The 19,155-nt window shown below is 43.8% G+C and overlaps 1 protein-coding gene across 1 annotated transcript; it reads left to right on the top strand.

Moving 5' to 3' along the window:
- Positions 1-5,846: 5,846 nt before the first annotated feature.
- Positions 5,847-18,081, top strand: BIRC2 (baculoviral IAP repeat containing 2). Its single transcript, XM_083170065.1, has 8 exons — positions 5,847-7,021; positions 7,496-7,595; positions 8,874-8,952; positions 9,450-9,498; positions 10,243-10,482; positions 13,150-13,404; positions 17,009-17,050; positions 17,811-18,081. Exons 1-8 carry the CDS (start codon positions 6,166-6,168, stop codon positions 18,002-18,004), a joined length of 1,815 nt encoding a protein of 604 aa, XP_083026191.1. The 5' UTR covers positions 5,847-6,165; the 3' UTR covers positions 18,005-18,081.
- Positions 18,082-19,155: the final 1,074 nt, after the last annotated feature.

The following is a 19,155-nucleotide window of genomic DNA, read 5'->3' as shown; positions in this document are numbered from 1 at the left end:
TGGCAAATAACACACTACCGCTGGGCTACAATCAGCGCCGCTGGCTGCGCTATCATTGGAGCATTTCTGCTGGTCCCCCTGGGTCACCGCATTGGTTGGTAGGAATAGTAGATTGAAAGAAAAGGTACTTTTTACCTAGAAGGGCGCCCACGATTTTGATCGTGGGCATCGTTAGTAAAAAATGGATGGTCATCCATTATATTTGACTGAATGGCCAATCAGAACGTGGGGATGGGGCTTCTGGGTGTCTGGGGTGGGGCTATGTGCCGTGTCCCGGCACCTTTGAAAAAAAGAAACATTGGTTCTCCTGTTCCATCAATGTAGGGAAACCACCTGGTTCCACATAGGGTAGCGAGCAATAGTGTGCAAAATCGAAGGGTGCCAGCCTGCGAATGGTGTCAAATCGGGTGCCATTGCTGGTGTTTAAATGCCGTTGGAATGGCACCTCGCACCCTTTGCAATTAATAGAATGGACCCCATATAGAGAGAAGTGTAGTGGCAGCACTCACAAAATATAATAAATGCTGGTACTTATATGTAACTAACATATAAGTACCTAAATGCTTATTCTGTGAGTGCTTCTATATTATATACTAGCTGACCCGCCCGGCGTTGCCTGGGAAAAACTTGTTTTTTTTTCATTTCCAAAATTGGGTACTTTTTTAGTTTCACGGCGGCAGCATGGCCGCGCGCTCGCCCACGCTACGGGCTCGGTGGCTCACTACACTACACTCAAAAACTTGTTTTTTTTTTTCATTTCCAAAATTGGGTACTTGTTTAGTTTCACGGCGGCAGCATGGCCGCGCGCTCGCCCACGCTACGGGCTCGGTGGCTCACTACACTCGCCACACTCTAAAATCAACTCTATGCCAATGTGGATAGTGGGGGTATGAACTATCCACGTTGGCATGGAGTTTATGTTAGAAAGTTTGGCGATTGCAGAACCCGGAAGTAGTGCCATTGCTGCCGCCGTGCAACTAAACAAGTACCCAAAATTGCTGTAAAATGTCATCTAATGCTGTGCCAGAGGCCCAAGATTGTATTTTGTTAAAACCTCCACCATAATTTTAAAATGTGTTTGCATTGATACTCAATGCCAGCAATGAAATCAGGTGTGGTACAGGGTTCTGACAGTCATTAGCCCGACGTCGGGATCCCGACTGCCCGGACTCAGACAGCATGGTGAGTGCACGCTCGCCACCTATTCTATTCTCCGTCTATGGGGGTCGTGAACCCCCACGAGGGAATAAAGCGGGTGGCCTTCGGGGACCTGTCTGTCTGCGTTTTGACAGTCGGGATTGCGTCAGGCACCCGTTGTTTAAAACTCACCGCTCCTGACTTGATAGCTTGTGTGTGTTGATGAATTCCACACCCACTTCTGAGATTTAGCTCCTATGATGTATTTTTGTTGTGTGTTGAAGTGTATGTGGGTGTGGTGTGGTATGTTGTGTGTATCTGTCCAATGTGTAAGTGTGTGAGGTGCGCTACGTATATATATATATCTCCCTTGCGCCGGCGAGCGAGACTGGGACGCGCGTCCCAGTCTCTCGACGGTGGCGATGCGGGTCCCTACCCGCCTCCGCTTCAGGGAGACGGGCAGGGTTAGGGGGGATGGCGGGGCGGCAAGGGGCACCGGGGGAGGCGGTGGGACCCGGGACAAGTTCCGTTGCCACGGGGCACATTAGTCAAAACAGTAGTAGACCCCCTTACACTTGCCCCTTAAACATTATGCCAGGCGGAAAGAGCCAAAACTCCCCTTATGCGATACAGGATGTGCAAAAAAATTCACGTAGAATGAGCCAAAATTCACATTATACCACCCGGATTGAGCCAAAATCCATGTTATGGCAAAATTCAAGTTATGCTACATAAATTGATCCAAAATTCACATTATGCAACATGCATTGAGGCAAAATTCACATGATGCCACCCAGATTGAGCCCAAATTCACATTATGCCACCCGGATTGAGCAAAAATTCACATTATGCCACCTGGATTGAGCCAAAATTCACATTATGCCACATAGCAGGGTGATGCATGAACAGAGATGGTGGGGTGATGCAGGGACAGAGATGGTGTGGTGACGCATGGACATGCACCTCTGTCACACTACTTGTAACATTCCTCCCACATTCATCTGATCCGGCTCCTGTTTACATCAATGGGGGAGGCCGAACCACTGGACCGCATTGTCCTGCGGTCAGTATGGAGGTTGGGTGGGGGTCGCACACAGCCTTCGCTGCTGTGTGCTGTACTCTGCAGACAGCAGCGGAGGCAGAGAGGAGGTGAATGAGAAGCATTCATTCACCTCACGGATTGGTGGTGCATGGGGACTGGGGGCAGCCCAGCAGCTTACCTTGGTGCTGGGCTTGCCCTCAGTGCAATGATCGGCGTTCCCGGCAGGGGTGAACGCGGTACCAGCGCTTGGAGATGATGTAATCTTCAAGCACTGCCTCTGTCTACACTGCATGTAGGCACCACAGTGTAAACCGTACAAATCCCGGGTCTGACCTGGCTTGGATCAGTGTTCCAAATGCCGGGTCGGATCCAAGATTTTTGGTGTAAAAGAGGTATGTGTTTGGTAGTGTATATGGGTGTGTGTTGTACTGCTTGTGGTGTGTTATGTATGTGTGTGCTGTGTGTGCGTATATGGTGTACTGAGTGTGTGTGATGTATGTATGTATGTATGTATGTATCTATGTATTTCTCAATTATTCCCAATTGTTGAAAGCCTCTACCATAATGTTAGAATGTCTTTGCATTTATAAGCTGTGTACCATATAGCTGAGCGACCATGTTGCCAGTGATTTGTTTGTGCTACAGCGATAAATCGCCAGGTGCACGCTCCCATGTTCAGCCTCCTAATGGTTGCTGGTGATCAGCTTTTTCCCTCTGAGGCTCCCCTGGCAGAGTCTCCTGTTCATCAGCGACCATCTCTCACCAATATATTGCACCGTGTGTACACAGCTATACTCAATGACAGCAATGAAATCAGGTGTGGTGTTGTTCCTTTGTCTTCAGTTTCCCAGATCGTTGATCATTTTTCCAGATCATCAATTAAGGCAAATTGAACCTTGGTGTTTTTTACATTTCAAAACGGCTTTGAGGTGCACACCACCCGGTCCAGAGATACCTTGTTGCCGAATTTGGCGGCTCTGAGTGCCACAGTGTGCCCGCAATGCAACACACACACACTCTTCAACTTATTATATAGATAACTATAATTTAGCTACAGCTCTGGGCCTTCCGTTTGATGTGTCCACCTTATGCCTCTCGACCAATAGTGGTCGACATTTTTACTGTCACCCTAATTAACCTCCTGAAGCATGAGAAGACCCTAGGCATGTAAAAGTAAGTTCTCAAAAAGGAGCAGAGTTGTGACTGCATCAAATTCTGTGTACACACAATGCAATTTTGGCTATTTTTTTTGTTATGACCAACCATATTTATTGTGCATTTTATTTTTTTTCTTCTCTGTTTTAGGTTCTGAGTTCTGCAAGTCCATTTCTAGACATCTGTCACCAAAAGTGTTTTTTTTTTTTGCCCCTGTTTGAGCATTTTGTTATGGAAGGCTAAACACCCATCAGAGGTGGGGGAAGTCTTACTCTGGGAGGTAGTTATGTGCTGTACTTTTATTTATGTACATGGTGTGGCTATTAAATAATGAAACTGCTTATTGTAATAATTAAACCATTCTGCGTGATTTAAAAGGGAACATTGACTATGGACAATCCTAAAATGGATTTGCAGGTTTCACTACCCTTGAACAGACTGCGGTCCTACAGAATTTCAAGAAGTTGTGTTTTTCCTGCGAACACTTCATAAAAAATGCTTAGCTCAAAAGTAGAGCAACGTGTCAACTTAAAATTTTTAGTTAAATTAAAGAAAACGCCCACAGAATCTTTCCGCCTGTTAACCGAAGCTTATGGAGCAAATTGTATCTCACGTGCACGTGTATTTGAGTGGCACAAAAGATTTAGTGACGGTCGTGAGGATGTCGAAGACGATGAACGTCCTGGAAGGCCTTGCACGTCAAAAACCAATGAAAATGTAAAGAAAATTGAGAATATTGTTCGAAACGACCGTCGACTCAGCATCCGAACAATAGCAGAAATGGTAAACATGGGCAAAGAAACTGTTAGGCAAGTTTTGCATGAAGATCTTGACCTGAGAAAAGTTTGTACTAAGATGGTTCCAAGGCTTCTCACTTTCGAACAGAAGGAAAATCGAAAGCGAATTTGTGCAGACATTTTGGAACAAATTCAAGTGGATTTGCATTTTTTAGATAAAATTATTACCTGCGATGAAGCACGGATCTTCCAGTGCGATCCGGAGACAGCACATGGGACAATTCTTGGTGATGATGGGATTTCCCAGAGTGTAAAGAAATCACGAACAGCTAAATTCGAAATCAAGTTAATTGTTTTCTTTGATATCAAGGGTGTTATTTTGGAAGAGTGGGTACCAGAAGGAGCAACAGTGAATCCACATTTCTACAAAAATGTTCTAGAAACTTTGCTAGAAAGAATCCAAAGAGAGAGGCCGGAGTTGTGGAAAAATGGTTTCATACTCCATCAGGACAACGCCCCAGCCCACACAGCTCTCTCTGTAAAGCAGTTTTTGGCCGAGAAACAGATTGCAGTGCTAGAACACCCTCCGTTCTCGCCAGACTTAGCACCGTGTGACTTCTTTCTTTTCCCTAAAATCAAATCTGTACTCAAGGGAACCCGTTTTGCATCAGTTACTGAGCTAAAGAAGAAAACTACGGAGCTGTTGAGACAGCTGACAGATAATGAACTTCAGCACTGCTTTGACCAATGGAAAATAAGAATGCAGCGGTGTGTCAATGCAGAAGGGACTTACGTAGAAGTGGAACGGAGTGAAAATATAATTAATATAATTAAGCGTAAATTATAGCATCCATTATTTAACAGCCACACCTTGTACACCATTTTCTTTTCGATCTGTTAAACCATGCCTTAGTGTGTACCCACTGTATCGTTAGCGATGCACGCTTTCACAGGTCATTAACGACCCCTCCCCCCCTGTCAGTTGAACATGCAGTCAAACCTGACCGTACTGCATGTGCAGTGGGGGGCCTGGTGACGTTGCTGAACAATACCACTCAGTGTTTTTAGCGCTAGTTCGTTCATCACGCTGTACCACTGTTATTGTATGGTGTGCACCCAGCTGATCACTTTACATTGCATGATAAAAATGCACTATTTTTTTTTTAACTTGTGGTATGGTTTGCAGAAACTTTACTGGTTTGTGTGTTGCAGATACAGTGATTTTCATGTCGGTCCTCTATTTCTAGAGCAGGCTTGAGTAAAAGAGTACATACAGAACGGTACTTGTTTCCTAGCATGGGACCCGACCGACCTGATTTTCGGGCTTTAAACAAGTTTTTAACGCACTTTGAAAATCGGTCGCATCGCATTCCATTATAATGGCATGCGATGCGACCGACCCGATTTTTACATTGGACTCAATGTTAAATGCCCCCCAGACCCGATTTTTAATTGTAAACCCACCCTGATGGTTAATTATGTCAAATGCCCCCCCATTGTTAATGCAACGCCACGATCAACGTCAACCCGAAGCGTGGCGAGCGCAGCGGTACGCGTCCTCCGACCTTTTCATACCCCTACTATCCACGTCAGCGTGGAGTTGATTTTATACAGTGTGGCGAGCCACCGAGCCTGAAGCGCGGCGAGCGGCCGCGTAATACGTCTGAAGTCATACGTGTCCCCTCGCGGGGCTCGCCGCGCTTCGGGCTAGGTGGCTCGCTACACTCGCCACACTATATAGAATCAACTCCACGCCGACGTGGATAGTTGGGGTATGAAAAGGTCGGAGGACGCGTACCGCCGACCCTCGTGGGCTCGCTGCGCTCGCCACGCTTCGGGTTGACGTTGATCGTGGCGTTAACAATGGGGGGGCATACAATGAAAAATGGGGTCTGGGTTGCATTTAACATTGGGGCCAATGTAAAAATCGTGTCGATCGCATTGCATGCCATTTGGTCGCATGCGATGTGATCGACCCAATTTCATACAATTAAAATCGGTGGCGCCGTGCTAGGAAACAAGTACCTACAGAACTACCTCCTATAGTAAGACTTCCCTGACCTTTTTTTTTTTCCTCTTGACTCTTAATACATTATGGAGTGTTTGAACAGCAGCGTTTATTTGGCGAAGCTGCTGAAATCTAGTCCAAATCTGGATGTTATCACCTTTGAATACTCAAATGAACTGTACAGAATCTCCACTTTTTCTAAGTTTCCTCTTAATGCACCAGTCTCGGAGCGTAGTCTTGCCAAAGCTGGGTTTTACTACATTGGGCCAAACGACCGGGTGAAATGCTTCAGCTGCGGCCTAATGCTGGATAACTGGAAGAAGGGGGACAACGCAATTGAAAAACATAAAAAGCTTTATCCAAGCTGCAGTTTCATTCAGAACGCTGCTTCTCTAAACCTCGGAGCCTCCTTGTATTCTGCCTTTTCCCCTCCTACATCTATAAGCTGTCAGACCAATTCAGTCTCTTCGGAAGAGGAATTCCAGTTCCATAGTGGATCATACACAAGCATCCCCCACGACTCCGTTACAGCAAGGGGGGTTGAGGATCTGTCTCCCCTAACGGGCGCTGACAATGCCTCTTATATGTACACCGAAGAGGCTAGACTCAACACTTTCACAAACTGGCCTCTAACCTTTCTCCCTTCATCTCAACTTGCTAAAGCCGGATTCTACTACCTAGGTCCTGGAGATAAAGTTGCTTGTTTCGCTTGTGATGGAAAGTTAAATAACTGGGAGCCTAACGATAATGCCATGTCTGAGCACCGTAAGCACTTTCCAAATTGCCCGTTTGTGAGTGGTGCAGCCAAGCCGTCCCTGCGGTCCAGTGTTTCTAACATCAGCATGCAGTCCACCTCTGCCCGGCTGAAAACCTTCCTAAACTGGCCACTAAGGATACCGGTGACGCCCAAAAAACTGTCAGAAGCTGGTTTTTACTATGTTGGTAAGTACTGTTTATAGGTAATTACCCTTTTTGTTTTACCTAATGGCCCTTGTCGATTTTTAAAAATCCATAGGCTCCATTTGTAAAATTGCCTTCTGCCCCCCGTGGTAATTGCTCTCTATTGGCATTACCTAGCCAGTGGTAAAAGGATCCTCCATGCAAAAGGTCCCAATTTTACATATGTTATTATTGTGCCTCCCCCCCCCCCCCCCCCCAAAAAAAAATCAATGACTGATCTTAATAACCCCTATCACCTAAATTTCTTTAATTGACATCAGCCAAGTAGTACTCGGGAGGGGGCACTAAAATCCACCCCTTGCACTTACTGCCTTCATGGGGTGCGATTCTGCCAGCGATGTTGCGGTTCGCAGACCACTACACTGCACATGTGTAGAATGGATATCTTTATTAAAATCCAACGACAACCTTTAAGTGCTTAAACAAACTTCCTTTTTAAACTGGGCTTTGTTATAGGGAGAAATGACGATGTGAAGTGCTTCTGTTGCGATGGTGGTTTGAGATGCTGGGAATCTGGAGATGATCCATGGGTTGAACATGCCAAGTGGTTCCCAAGGTATGCGTTGCATATTGATTCCTTAAATTGCCATGGTTGTGTGTATAATTGTTTGTCAACTATTTATTCAAAGACTTGCTTTGACAGCATTATTATATGCGCAAGCCCCCAGTCCTCCTCATGGCTGTGCTTCATCATGAAGATATGGAGGGAAGTTGAAATGCCACTTTTTCCTCCATATTTAACTTACTGTTACTTACTACTCTACGAGGGCCTAATTCAATTTGAGAGCAAACGAAATAGAAATTTCCTCTTTTGCAAAACCATGTTGTACTGCAGGCGGGGCATTTCTAAAATGTGCAGAGTCATTTCTAGTTTCAAAAGTGTGTGTCCTAGCTTCGTTCTGAATGTCAGTGTAAAACAAAGCTGACCAATATTGCTTCGCTACAGCCAATAGTTTTCCTGCGTGCAAAATGCATTTGTACCCTTTGTGTTGCAGCTTGGTGTGTTCCAGGAGTAAATGTGCTCTTTGCTTTTTATTCTGATTTTCTCCATTCAGGTTCTTTGGGGTCGATCCTATTAGGTCCGAGGGGTGCGAGGTGCTGTTTTCATGTGTTTAAACACTGGCAATGGTACACGATTCGGGCCGAATTCACTAAAAATTTCTTGCATCCCTATGGAGATGTGATCGATTTTAAGTGAATTCAACCTGCCGTAAATAGTGCCTAGTGCCGTGATTAATCGCACTTGCGAACATCCGCACCAAATAGGATTGACCACTTAGTGGTAGGGGAGTTGGGAGTAAGATAAGCTGTGAGAAAGTAAATTTATGGCTGTTGGGAATATCATTGGGTGGGGTAGTGGGATGCAGGATACATTCTTTAGGTGGGAGGTGGATGGCAAGGTGCTTGTCACAAGTAAATATGAGATGTGTGAATGAGTGGTGGAGTTGAGCCCTTATACGTAATGGTTCATTTGCCTTATATTCTGAGGGACACAGTGTCAGTTGATCGAGAGCACTAACCTGCAGGATGATTGTGCAGGTGTTTATCCAGCATAACTTGCATCTCTCTGCTGGGTGCGTGTCTAATGTAAGTTTGACCTGTTTTATAGGGGTAAATGTAAAGAAGCCCGAGATGTGAGTTTGTCCCTCAAAAAATTGCATATTTTTAAAGCCGCAATCATTTACCAACCTGGTTTTGCCGTGTCAAATATTTCCACTTTAAAAATGCATCCATTCTTAGCCAAATTTCCAAGCCACTTGCTTCTCGCGTCATACTGCATTTACCCCATGGAATGTGAAGCGCAGCATGCTCATAATTTTGGTCTTTCATTCAGGTGTGATTACTTAGTGCAGGTCAAAGGTCAAAGTTTTGTCCATGATATTCAAGAACGATATCCGCATCTTCTAGATCAGGTGAGACTGAACATTATTTGACACTCAAATCTTTAAAAAAAAATGTATGTAGGTACTTTTTGGTGTTAATTGGTGGCCAATACGATCGTAACATTGATTAGCGATCTAGTATTTTCAAAGATTTGGCTTATTGATTATTTTCCATCACTAATGGTGTGTACACACAGTGAGATTTCCTTGCTTTTCGAGTGCTATGCAACCTTTGCTATCTCTGTTTTTTTTTTTACATACAATCTGCTTTAGATTTGCATTATATAGTCAATGCTGCCCTGTCTATTTGGGTTTCGATTTGTGCTGTCATGGGAGCGCGCATTGGGATCGCAAGGTAAAAAATCTGTGTGATCTGCATGCGATTTTGGCTATATAGTCAAAATCTAATGTCAAATCTCACTGTGTGTACCCAGCATTAGTAACCCTACTCATTGCATACCAAGAAGTATTTGTCAATAAAAAAAACAAATCCTTTTTAAGTTAGCTTTATTTAATTTTCTTTCCAGTTGCTGTCAACTTCAGAAATGCAAACCAGCGAAGCCCAGTACCCACCCAGTAAGTACCTTTCCGTTAGTCATTTAGGTGGTTGTGTTAGCTGAGCAATCGGCACTGACTAAGCAGCATGGGTGTTTGCTACCCACATAATCTCCACCCTTGTTCTAGTTTGTGTGATATTTACCATATACCTGTTCCCACTGCATTCTTTAGCTTGCTTGCATTGCTTGTATTAGAACTTTAACCATAATATACACTTTATTTTGGAATCACTATCCAAAAAAATGTGTTTAGCCTTAAGGGGCATACACATGGGGCGATTCCAGACCCTTTTCTAAGCGATCGGACTAGATCGCTTAGAAATGGAGCACTGATTTGTCCGTGTATATTCCCTGTGGCAGTCTATTGCCTGCAGGCTGCCTTTCCCTAGACCCCCGTGTGCTGGCCTCGCTCAGCACATGGCATCGGCGTGTGCACCGCTATATGTGCTGAAGCACCTCACTCAGCCAACAAGCCGGGTTGCCACATCTGTATAAGTAAATACTCAAATAAGTATTTGAGTATTTACTTAGAATTGTAAATTTTTGTTGCTCTTTAGTTCTGAACTATAGAAAAACTTGTTTGTAATTCCCTGCACGTAAACTGTTCGATTTGGTCTATTATTCTATTTGATTTTGCTTATAAAAAAAAATATTGAAAGGACAGGAAATGGTTTGAAACCGCACTCAATGGTAATTCGATCCCGATGTGCGGCATTTATAGAAAAATGTCTGTATTATAATGTATGTTTCTTTATTACTTCAGTTATCCGCTTGGGCAATGAGAACAGCCAGGATGATGAGGTCTACATGAACACCCCCGTGGTTCAGAATGTGCTTGTGATGGGCTTTAATCGCAGATTCGTTAAAGAAACTGTAATGAGTAAAATATTGACATCTGGAGAAAACTACAAGGAAATTGAGGACCTCTTAAACGATCTAGTGTGCGCACAGAAGTTACAAACCGAAGACGAGAAAGACAGACAGTCGGATCAGAATTCATCAGGTACTATGACTGATGGTGTTACTGATCAGTAATGAATTGAAATGCTGAATATAATTTTGCCCATCAAAATGACTCCCTTCACACTGAATGGGTGACAGGCTTGCTTTAATGATGCTTACTTGTAGATCTTAAGGTCCATACACACTGGGCGACTATGCCCAGCGTGTATGGACAGCGATGATGACAATCATCACTGGGTGGAAAGCCGCTCGGTGCATACACACTGAGCGGCTTTCCCCCTGCTCGGTGCCGACGGAGGGGAGAGGACGGCGATACATAGCGCTATGCAAAGCCGTCCTGAAAGCCGCTCATCTGCTGGTATAACCAGCAGATGAGCGGCTTTCCCAGCGATGTTGCGGGAGCGCGCAGCAGCGCTCATTGCTCATTGCCGGACCATACACACTGGGCGGCTTTGAGCTGAAAGCCGCTCAAACCTGCTGTTTTGAGCGACTTTCAGCTAAAATTCGCCCAGTGTGTATGGGCCTTTAGTTGCCAAATCTTATGTTTGAACACATGTTTAACTTTTGCTATTAAAAAGAACCCATAGCTTTAAAAAAAAAAGGGGGTTTGAGAACTTTTCTTCAAAATTTCAAAAGATGGAGTCTGTGGGTTGTGTAATTGGCTTTTGTTTCAAAAATGTCTTAGATCTTTTTGCAGTTAGGTTTATACTAGGAGTCCATTCTGTCCTCTATAGGCAATGTTTTTTAGGAGTTGTGCACAATGCTTACCCTTCTTTCTGGTATATTTTATAACCGTACTGTAAAACAGATTTTATGACCTAATATATGTGAAATCTGCAAACTAATCTCTTACAAACTAATCATTAGAGATTAAGGGCCTTATTTTGGTTCATTCTTTCTGACAAAATCCTTCTTAGATGGACAAAACCATGTGCACTGCAGGGGGGCAGATGTAACATGTGCAGAGAGAATTAGATTTGGGTGAGTTATTTTGTTTCTGTGCAGGGAAAATACTGACTGCTTTATTTTTACACTGCAATATAGATCTCACTTTGAAGTAAAACCCCACCCAAATCTAATTCTCTCTGCACATGTTACATCTGCCCCACCTGCAGTGCACATGGTTTTGCCCATCTAAGAAGGATTTTGTCAGAAAGAATGAACCAAAATAAGGCCCAAAGTATCAGAGGGAATTTACCCAACATAGATCTCACACACCTATTCGCAGATTACCACACACACCTTAGTGTGGATTACCACAGTGTAAAATTACTGTCACACAGTCTCTGTATCTTTACAATTCTAGACAAAGGCCCTTATTCAGATCTGGTCGCTGTACAAATTTTGTTCTCAAAATGGGCAAAACCATGTGCATTGCAGGTGGGGTAGATGTAACATGTATAGAGAGAGTTAGATGTAACATGTATAGAGAGAGTTAGATTTGTGAGTTATTTGGTTTCTGTGCTGGGCAAATACTGTCTGCATTATTTTTACACTGCAATTTAGATTTCCGTTTTAACACACCCCACCCAAAGATAACTCTCTGCACATGTTACATCTGCCCCACCTGCACTGCATATGATTTTGCTCATTTTGAGAACAAATTTGTACTGCGATCAGATCTGAATAAGGGCCAAAGTCTATAACAAACTGAACATCTAAGTGATTAAATATAGATCATTCAAAGGTATGCTTTGTGTGTGTCTTGTCGTCATGTCTGTGTTATTGAGAATAAACCAAATATCTTTTTTTTTTTTTTTTTTTTTTTTTATCTATGAAACCAATAAACGTTACGTTTTATTAAGTGTGCCTCCCAAAAAAAGAGTGCTTTCTCTTCTTCCTAACTCCAATGTAAGGCAACCAACAAAGTACTATTTACGTATGAAATGAATAAGGTTCATCTCAGTTCTTTTGCTAAGAATGTACAAAAAACATCTTTAATATATGATAAAATAACTGTAAACTCTGTAATCTCACAAAGGAAAGGAACAAGGGCACACTCTGGGCAGGATATGATAAAGTCATTGTTCGGCTGGCGTGAGGGATGCCAGCCAAACTTGCAATTTTTTTTTTATTTAAAGGGGCAATTACTTTAAAGAGAAACTATGCCTTTGTAAATGATTGCTTCTTTAAAAAAAATGTCCTCGTTCGGCAGACATTTCCGTGCGGCTGTCTCTGGGTTCATTAGATCTCGCCTTTTTCATATCTTCATTGACCCAAATCTTGCTCAGTACTTGTCTTTGTGTGTGGTCAGGCCACCAGGGGAGCAGCAGATTTAAATAATCCCTTATTTGTAGTCCATTTTTCCCATTTACTCATGGGAGGATGCTAAGTCCTATGTAGTTATTAGAGGTAAAGTGAACGATAATGGATATTGAAACACTCCATGTCTAGTAGTGTTTGTCTTCCTATAGCTAGCATAAGTAGTTGAGTTCTTCGGAATTGCGTAGACTTCTTCCGAAGTTAGATCTGTTACTATAACTATATTTTTTAGCATCTTGAACTGTAACTTTTTTTTTTAACAATTGTCATCAGTATTGAACGTGTAGGAGCCACTTTTCAGGGTTCTATGGTCACTGTAGAGCTTCTTGGATTGTTCTTGAGTACAGTTTGAAACAGAAGTTCTAAGATGCCACTGGAAGCTGCATTGGACTGCGAACTATATGATCTAGCTGGATGTAATTCTGTACGCTCTCTATCTTTTCAGATGAAATGAATGTAATCCGGAGAAGTCGATTTGTATTATCACAAACCATGACCAAGAGCTCTGTGATTATGGATGACCTGCTCTCCTCCATGATCATAAACTCTTCGGAGTTTGAGACCATAAAACACAAAGCTTCAGCAGTATTACAAACCCAAGAACTGATTGACATCATTTTAATGAAAGGAAGAAGTGCAGTAGAAGCTTTCGTAAATAGTCTTCAGACGCATGAGACGGCTTTACACAGAGAATTATTGTGTACGTTTCCAAAAGGGCTTTCCTCTGTATAATTGTATTTGGTTCCAAAAAAAGGAAAATGTTTTATACTGGTGATGTACTAAGCAAATTATGCTAATATACAGTACTTAGAACCAATCTCTTATATATTTGGCTACATCTGTCACTCAAAGTGTGCCTGAAGCTGTAACGCTGGGTGGAGCCTCTGACTCACATGACTGACTCACATGACTGACTCACACGACGGAGAACCAGCCCAGAGAGCCCACAGTGCCAGACTGCCAGGGTCTGCCTCTCCATGTTACACAGCAAAGACACAGCTACTCACCAGACACACCAGGTGAGCGCCCCACACCTCCATACCTCCCAACATGACCCTCTCCAGGAGGGACAGAATGCTCTGTTTGTGGACTTCCATCTTAATTTATGATTGTCGTCACCTGTTTTAAACAGGGTAATTGATAAGAAAGGTGTTTAAGCACAGGTGATGGTAATCCATAAATTAAGAAGAAAGTCCAGAAACAGAGCAATGTGTCCCTCCCCCCCCCCCCCCCCCCCCCCCCATTCACGGCAACCCCACGATTAAATGGCACATGCAAAACACTGACATGGCTATGGTCGACAATGAAAAAGGTTGACATGAGTTTTTGAAGATTTATTTTTCACTTTTTCAATGTTTTCATATTCATTCTCATGTGTCGACATGGACACCAATGAAGTGCCACACTTATGTCAACATTTACATGTGTTGACCTTTCTGTGTTGATTTTTTCTTGTGGCGATTCGCGGCACCCCCCGGCGACCCCCCTCCCGCGATTTACAGCACACCCCCCCCAATTCGCGGTGACTCCCGCGATTTGCGGCCCCACCCCCGTGACACACCCCCTCCTGCGATTCGTGGCACCCCGCGACCCCCCCTCCCACGATTTGTGCCAACCCCCTAGGCCCCCCCTTCCTCGCGGTACCCCCCGCCCCTGCGACCCACCCTCCCACGATTCACTGCAACCCCCCGCGTCCCCCCCTCCTACGATTCGCGGCACCCACACCCCCCCGCGACCCCCCCCTCCCGCAATTCACGGCATCCACCCACGACCCCTCCTCCCGTGATTCGCGGACACACCTCACCTCCTCTCCCCCCCCCCCCCCACCCCCGCTCGCGATTCACGGCAACCCCAGGATTAAATGGCACATGCAAAACACTGACACGGCTATGGTCGACAATGAAAAAGGTTGACATGAGTTTTTGAAGATTTATTTTTCTTTTTTGAATGTTTTCATATTCATTCTCATGTGTCGACATGGACACCAATGAAGTGCCACACTTATGTCAACATTTACATGTGTTGACCTTTCTGTGTTGATTTTTTCTTGGAGCAATTTTTTTACAGTGACAATTATGTGCACGTCAACCTACACATCATCAACCAATTCTTTGTATAATATATAACACCTGTTCTGTTTTACTGTAGGTGTTTTAAGTCAGATCTTTTACTGCTACTATTACTGTTTATGTAAATGCATTCTGAATGACCGCAACATCCTACCATCCTTCTACAAGAATATATAACCAACTAGGTGATTTATCGCGCCCCGTGCCCCCCCCCCCTCCCGCAATTCATGGACCCCCCGCGCACCCCCCCCCCACGATTCACGTCACCCCCCGCACACACCCCCCTCCCACAATTCGCAACTCCCCCCACCCGCAATTCACGCCCCCTCCCACGCTTTGCGGACCCCCGCCCTCTCCCGCGATCCGCGGACACCTGCGCCCCCTCCCTCCCTTGATTCACGGCACCCCCCACGCCCCTCCCACAATTCACGGCACCCCTAAGCCCCTCTTTAGTCCCCCGTATACTCACACACCCCTATCACTACCCAGCTTCCTGCTCTCCTTAACCGTAACTTCCACCACTGGGGAGTCGCTGACTTTGTTTTGCCCACATGCCCCTATCATGCCTCATAGCCCAGCCTCCTGCTCTCATGTACCCTAACTCCCACCCAGTAGGAGGAGACACTGACTCAGGGCCACCATCCTGTACTCCTGTACTGCCACACTGGACCCTCACCCACTGGCAGAAGCTGCACAGTATCTCCCACCCTCCTCTTTAGTCCCCCTTATGTCCACACACCCCTATCACTACCCAGCCTCCTGTTTTCCTGTGTCGTGACCTCCGCCAGTGGGGAGCCGCTGACTCAAAAACACCCTACTATACTATTGCACACACACACACCTAAAGAACATGCACACACAACCCCCCCCCCACACCCACAAATGTCACTGTACCATCCACACTATCAATGTACATCTTACTCTGTAACCGCTTTTTAATTAAACAAAACAATACACACCCCCTTCCACATCATATGCTCTCTATTTAACACAGTTCACTTATAACTTAAGTTGCAATACAGGCCATCTTTCATACAATTCTAACCATCTTTCTCATATACAAATGTTCACAAATTAAGGGGGCGCAGCCCCTTACGACGGTGTGAAGAGCGCCCGTAGGGCGCGATGAATCACCTAGTTTAATAATATATGTGTAAATGGTGAGCTTTGGGGCCTGATTCAGAGATGGACACAGACTGGTTCTTGCCAGTCTATGAATTTAAGAAATGCAGCCACAAAGCAGGCGTCCACTTTCCATGGTCATATACTGTACTTGGTAGTACTAACTGGTACGTCCTTGGGTGTCACCATTGGTTGCTTTATCGATCTTTGCACCGGCTCCATGGCATGTGCAGTGTCTCTGTCCATGTATGGCCTCCTATGTGAGCAGTTAAATTAGGTATTCTTCCTAAATTTGCATTAAAATGTTCACATTACGAATATAGGCAATATTAATATCCCAAATACTTACACAGAAAACAGCGCTTTTCAGATTTGATATAATCAGTAATTCACATTTTTTTATTTTGTGAATAAATTACTAATTGGATTGAATCCGAAAAGCGCTGTTTTCTGTGTAAGTATTTGTCTTCTAGAAAAAGGGTTAAGTATCCCTTTTAATACAGTGGTTCCCAACCCTGGTCCTCAAGTAACCCCAACAGTGCACGTTTTCCAGGTCACCCGGCAGGTGCTCAGATTATTCAGGCACATTTTTAAAAGATCCACAGGGAGAGCTAATTATCACACTTGTGATTCTGTGTGGAGACCTGGAAATCATGCACTGTTGGGGTACTTGAGGACCAGGATTGGGAACCACTGCTTTAATAAACCGCTTCAAATTCAGATTTGATTTGCAGATCTGCGCTTGTCATTTCTTTTAATATTAATATCCCATCTGCATTTAAAATGTGGGCCGTATAGTCGCAAAAAAGGCAAATTCAAATGTTTGTACTGGCAGTGGTCAGCGTCGGGTGCCAACCGATGCCCGCATTTCTGCTTTTAGTCCCCTTTTGTTCTGCCTGGGCATCCAAATGGCACTTCTCACATCGTGCCCAGCACTTTGGTCAAAATGACTAAATCTGGCATTGCAGGTATGCATGCAGGGACTTGTGCCACCTAACTCTTGGAGATTGGTCATGCATAAAAAAAATGTATTGGCCCCCTGTGACCATTGTATTCTACAAATTATTATTATTTTTTTTAATCTAACGTGGTTTTTTTTTTTTCTTGTTTTAGTGGAACAGTCACTGACGTGTCCAACAGCAGATAATTATTCAGGTGAATATATTTGCTTTCTATGTATTACAATGTTTGCATTTTGGCTTGATTCCTTAAAGTGTTGTCGTCCTTTTTTTTTAAAGGCCCACACTTCTAAAACATCTATAGCAATGCTAAACCCAAACACCTCAAAGTGATGGAACATATTGGTGGTCTATGTAGTAATGTTGTATGGAAACTTATGGCTTGGCAGGCCATCTGTTTGTTAACAATTTACCCCCATAAAAACACACCCACCCACCTATTTTAGTACACAGAGTAGGTAAATGTGAGACCGTTACCTAAAAGGCTTTTAGAAATATTTAGCTGTTTTATTGTACAGGTTGAGTATCCCTTATCCAAATACCTGTTATCCAGATTAGTCCGGAAACCATACAAACCATACAGATCTGCACTATATACTCAAAATTGTATTCCATCACATGCATGCCGTACGATGCAATGCGATCTAAACGCATCGGGAATAGCATTGCACGGCACATCTGACCGTGTGTACACACCATAAGATAGGACACAGAGTTTGTTTATAAAACAAGGTATCAAAACATGAAACAAAGTTTATCTGTGTCTATTTCATGTGTTTATACAACATAAATGCAAGATACCTCCTGGAAATATAAAAATATTCTGAAATATCCAAAATTCTTCTGGTCCTGAGCATTTTGGATAAGGGATACTCAACCTGTGCTATATTAGATGAAATGTTTTGGTTTTATACAGTTCTTAATTTCTGTGCTAAGTGATCTCTGGTTTACCCTAGATTTACCAATGGAAGAGCAATTGAGGAGGTTGCAGGAAGAGCGGACCTGTAAAATTTGTATGGATCAAGAAGTGTCAATTGTGTTCATCCCCTGCGGCCATTTGGTAGTCTGTAAGGATTGTGCGCCATCCCTTCGGAAATGCCCGATTTGCAGAGGCATAATTAAAGGCACAGTTCGCACCTTTCTTTCATGACACCGGCAACTGACACCTAAACGTGTACATTGCGAGTGATGTAACTCGAGTGTATTTATATATATATATATATATATATATATATATATATATATATATATATATATATATATATATATATATATATATATATATATATATGTATATATATATATGTTCTTTGCCTCAACAGATACTTTATTTTTTATAAAATAAACACAATGTTCTGTAGCTTTACTTTGTTGCATGTTCCTTGGGATAGCATTCTCATAGCATAAAACTATATAACCATAGATTAAGTCGGTGGTACCCAAATTGTGTACTGGGGTGACTGGGCACATATACATATATAATTTTTTGTTCCCGAGAAGGTAGCTGAAGGGATTTCATTAGTTTCATTGTTTTTTTTTTCCATTAAATTGATGCAGTTTAGTCCAGATTGTATACAGCAGGCATGTCCAAACTATGGCCCTCCAGCTGTTGTGAAACTACCAGTCCCATCATGCCTTGCCAAAGTGTTTGCTATTAGGGAATGCGAAGGCATGCTGGGATGTGTAGCTTCAAAACAGCTGGAGGGCCCCATTTTGGACATGCCTATTATACAGGGACAACTGTTCCATGATTAGAAGATGGAGGTTCCCTAAAGGACCCTTTGAGCATAACAATTATGTTTATAAATCTGCTGCTTAAGTCCACTGTGGCTATGGGATCCGTTTTTAGTGCTTAATATTGAATATCTGGTAGAATAAAATAAGAGGCGTAATTGGGTAGCATAGTGGTCAGTGGGTTTACGAGGCTCCGTAAACCCACTGGTAGGAGGGGGGAGAAACACTGGGCTTAGTAGTTTGACTCTCTTGACGGGGTTCGTAGCCCCCGAAGGATGAGACAGCGAAAGGCTCAGTCTAGTATCCATTCCCAGGGAGCGGAGAAAAGCTGAGACCGAGTAGATTGGTCCAGGTTGGGAAGGATCCAACCTGGGCACAGCGAAAAGCTCAGCCTAGTATCTTAACCCTGGGAGCGGAGAAACACTGGGACTGAGTAGATTGCTCTTCCGAGGGGGGTGCAGCCCCTAAGGGAGTCTTTCGAAAAGCCCAGTGGAGTACCCATTCCCATGCCGGGGGCTGGAAAATGCCTGCTGGTGAGACGGAGAAACACTTGGTCGGACGCTGACT

The sequence above is a fragment of the Crinia signifera genome, chromosome 2, assembly GCF_055691185.1.
Source record: "Crinia signifera chromosome 2, ASM5569118v1, whole genome shotgun sequence".
Lineage (NCBI taxonomy): Eukaryota > Metazoa > Chordata > Amphibia > Anura > Myobatrachidae > Crinia > Crinia signifera.
Note: the sequence above shows the minus strand (reverse complement) of the source record. Positions and strands in the feature narration are given on the sequence as shown.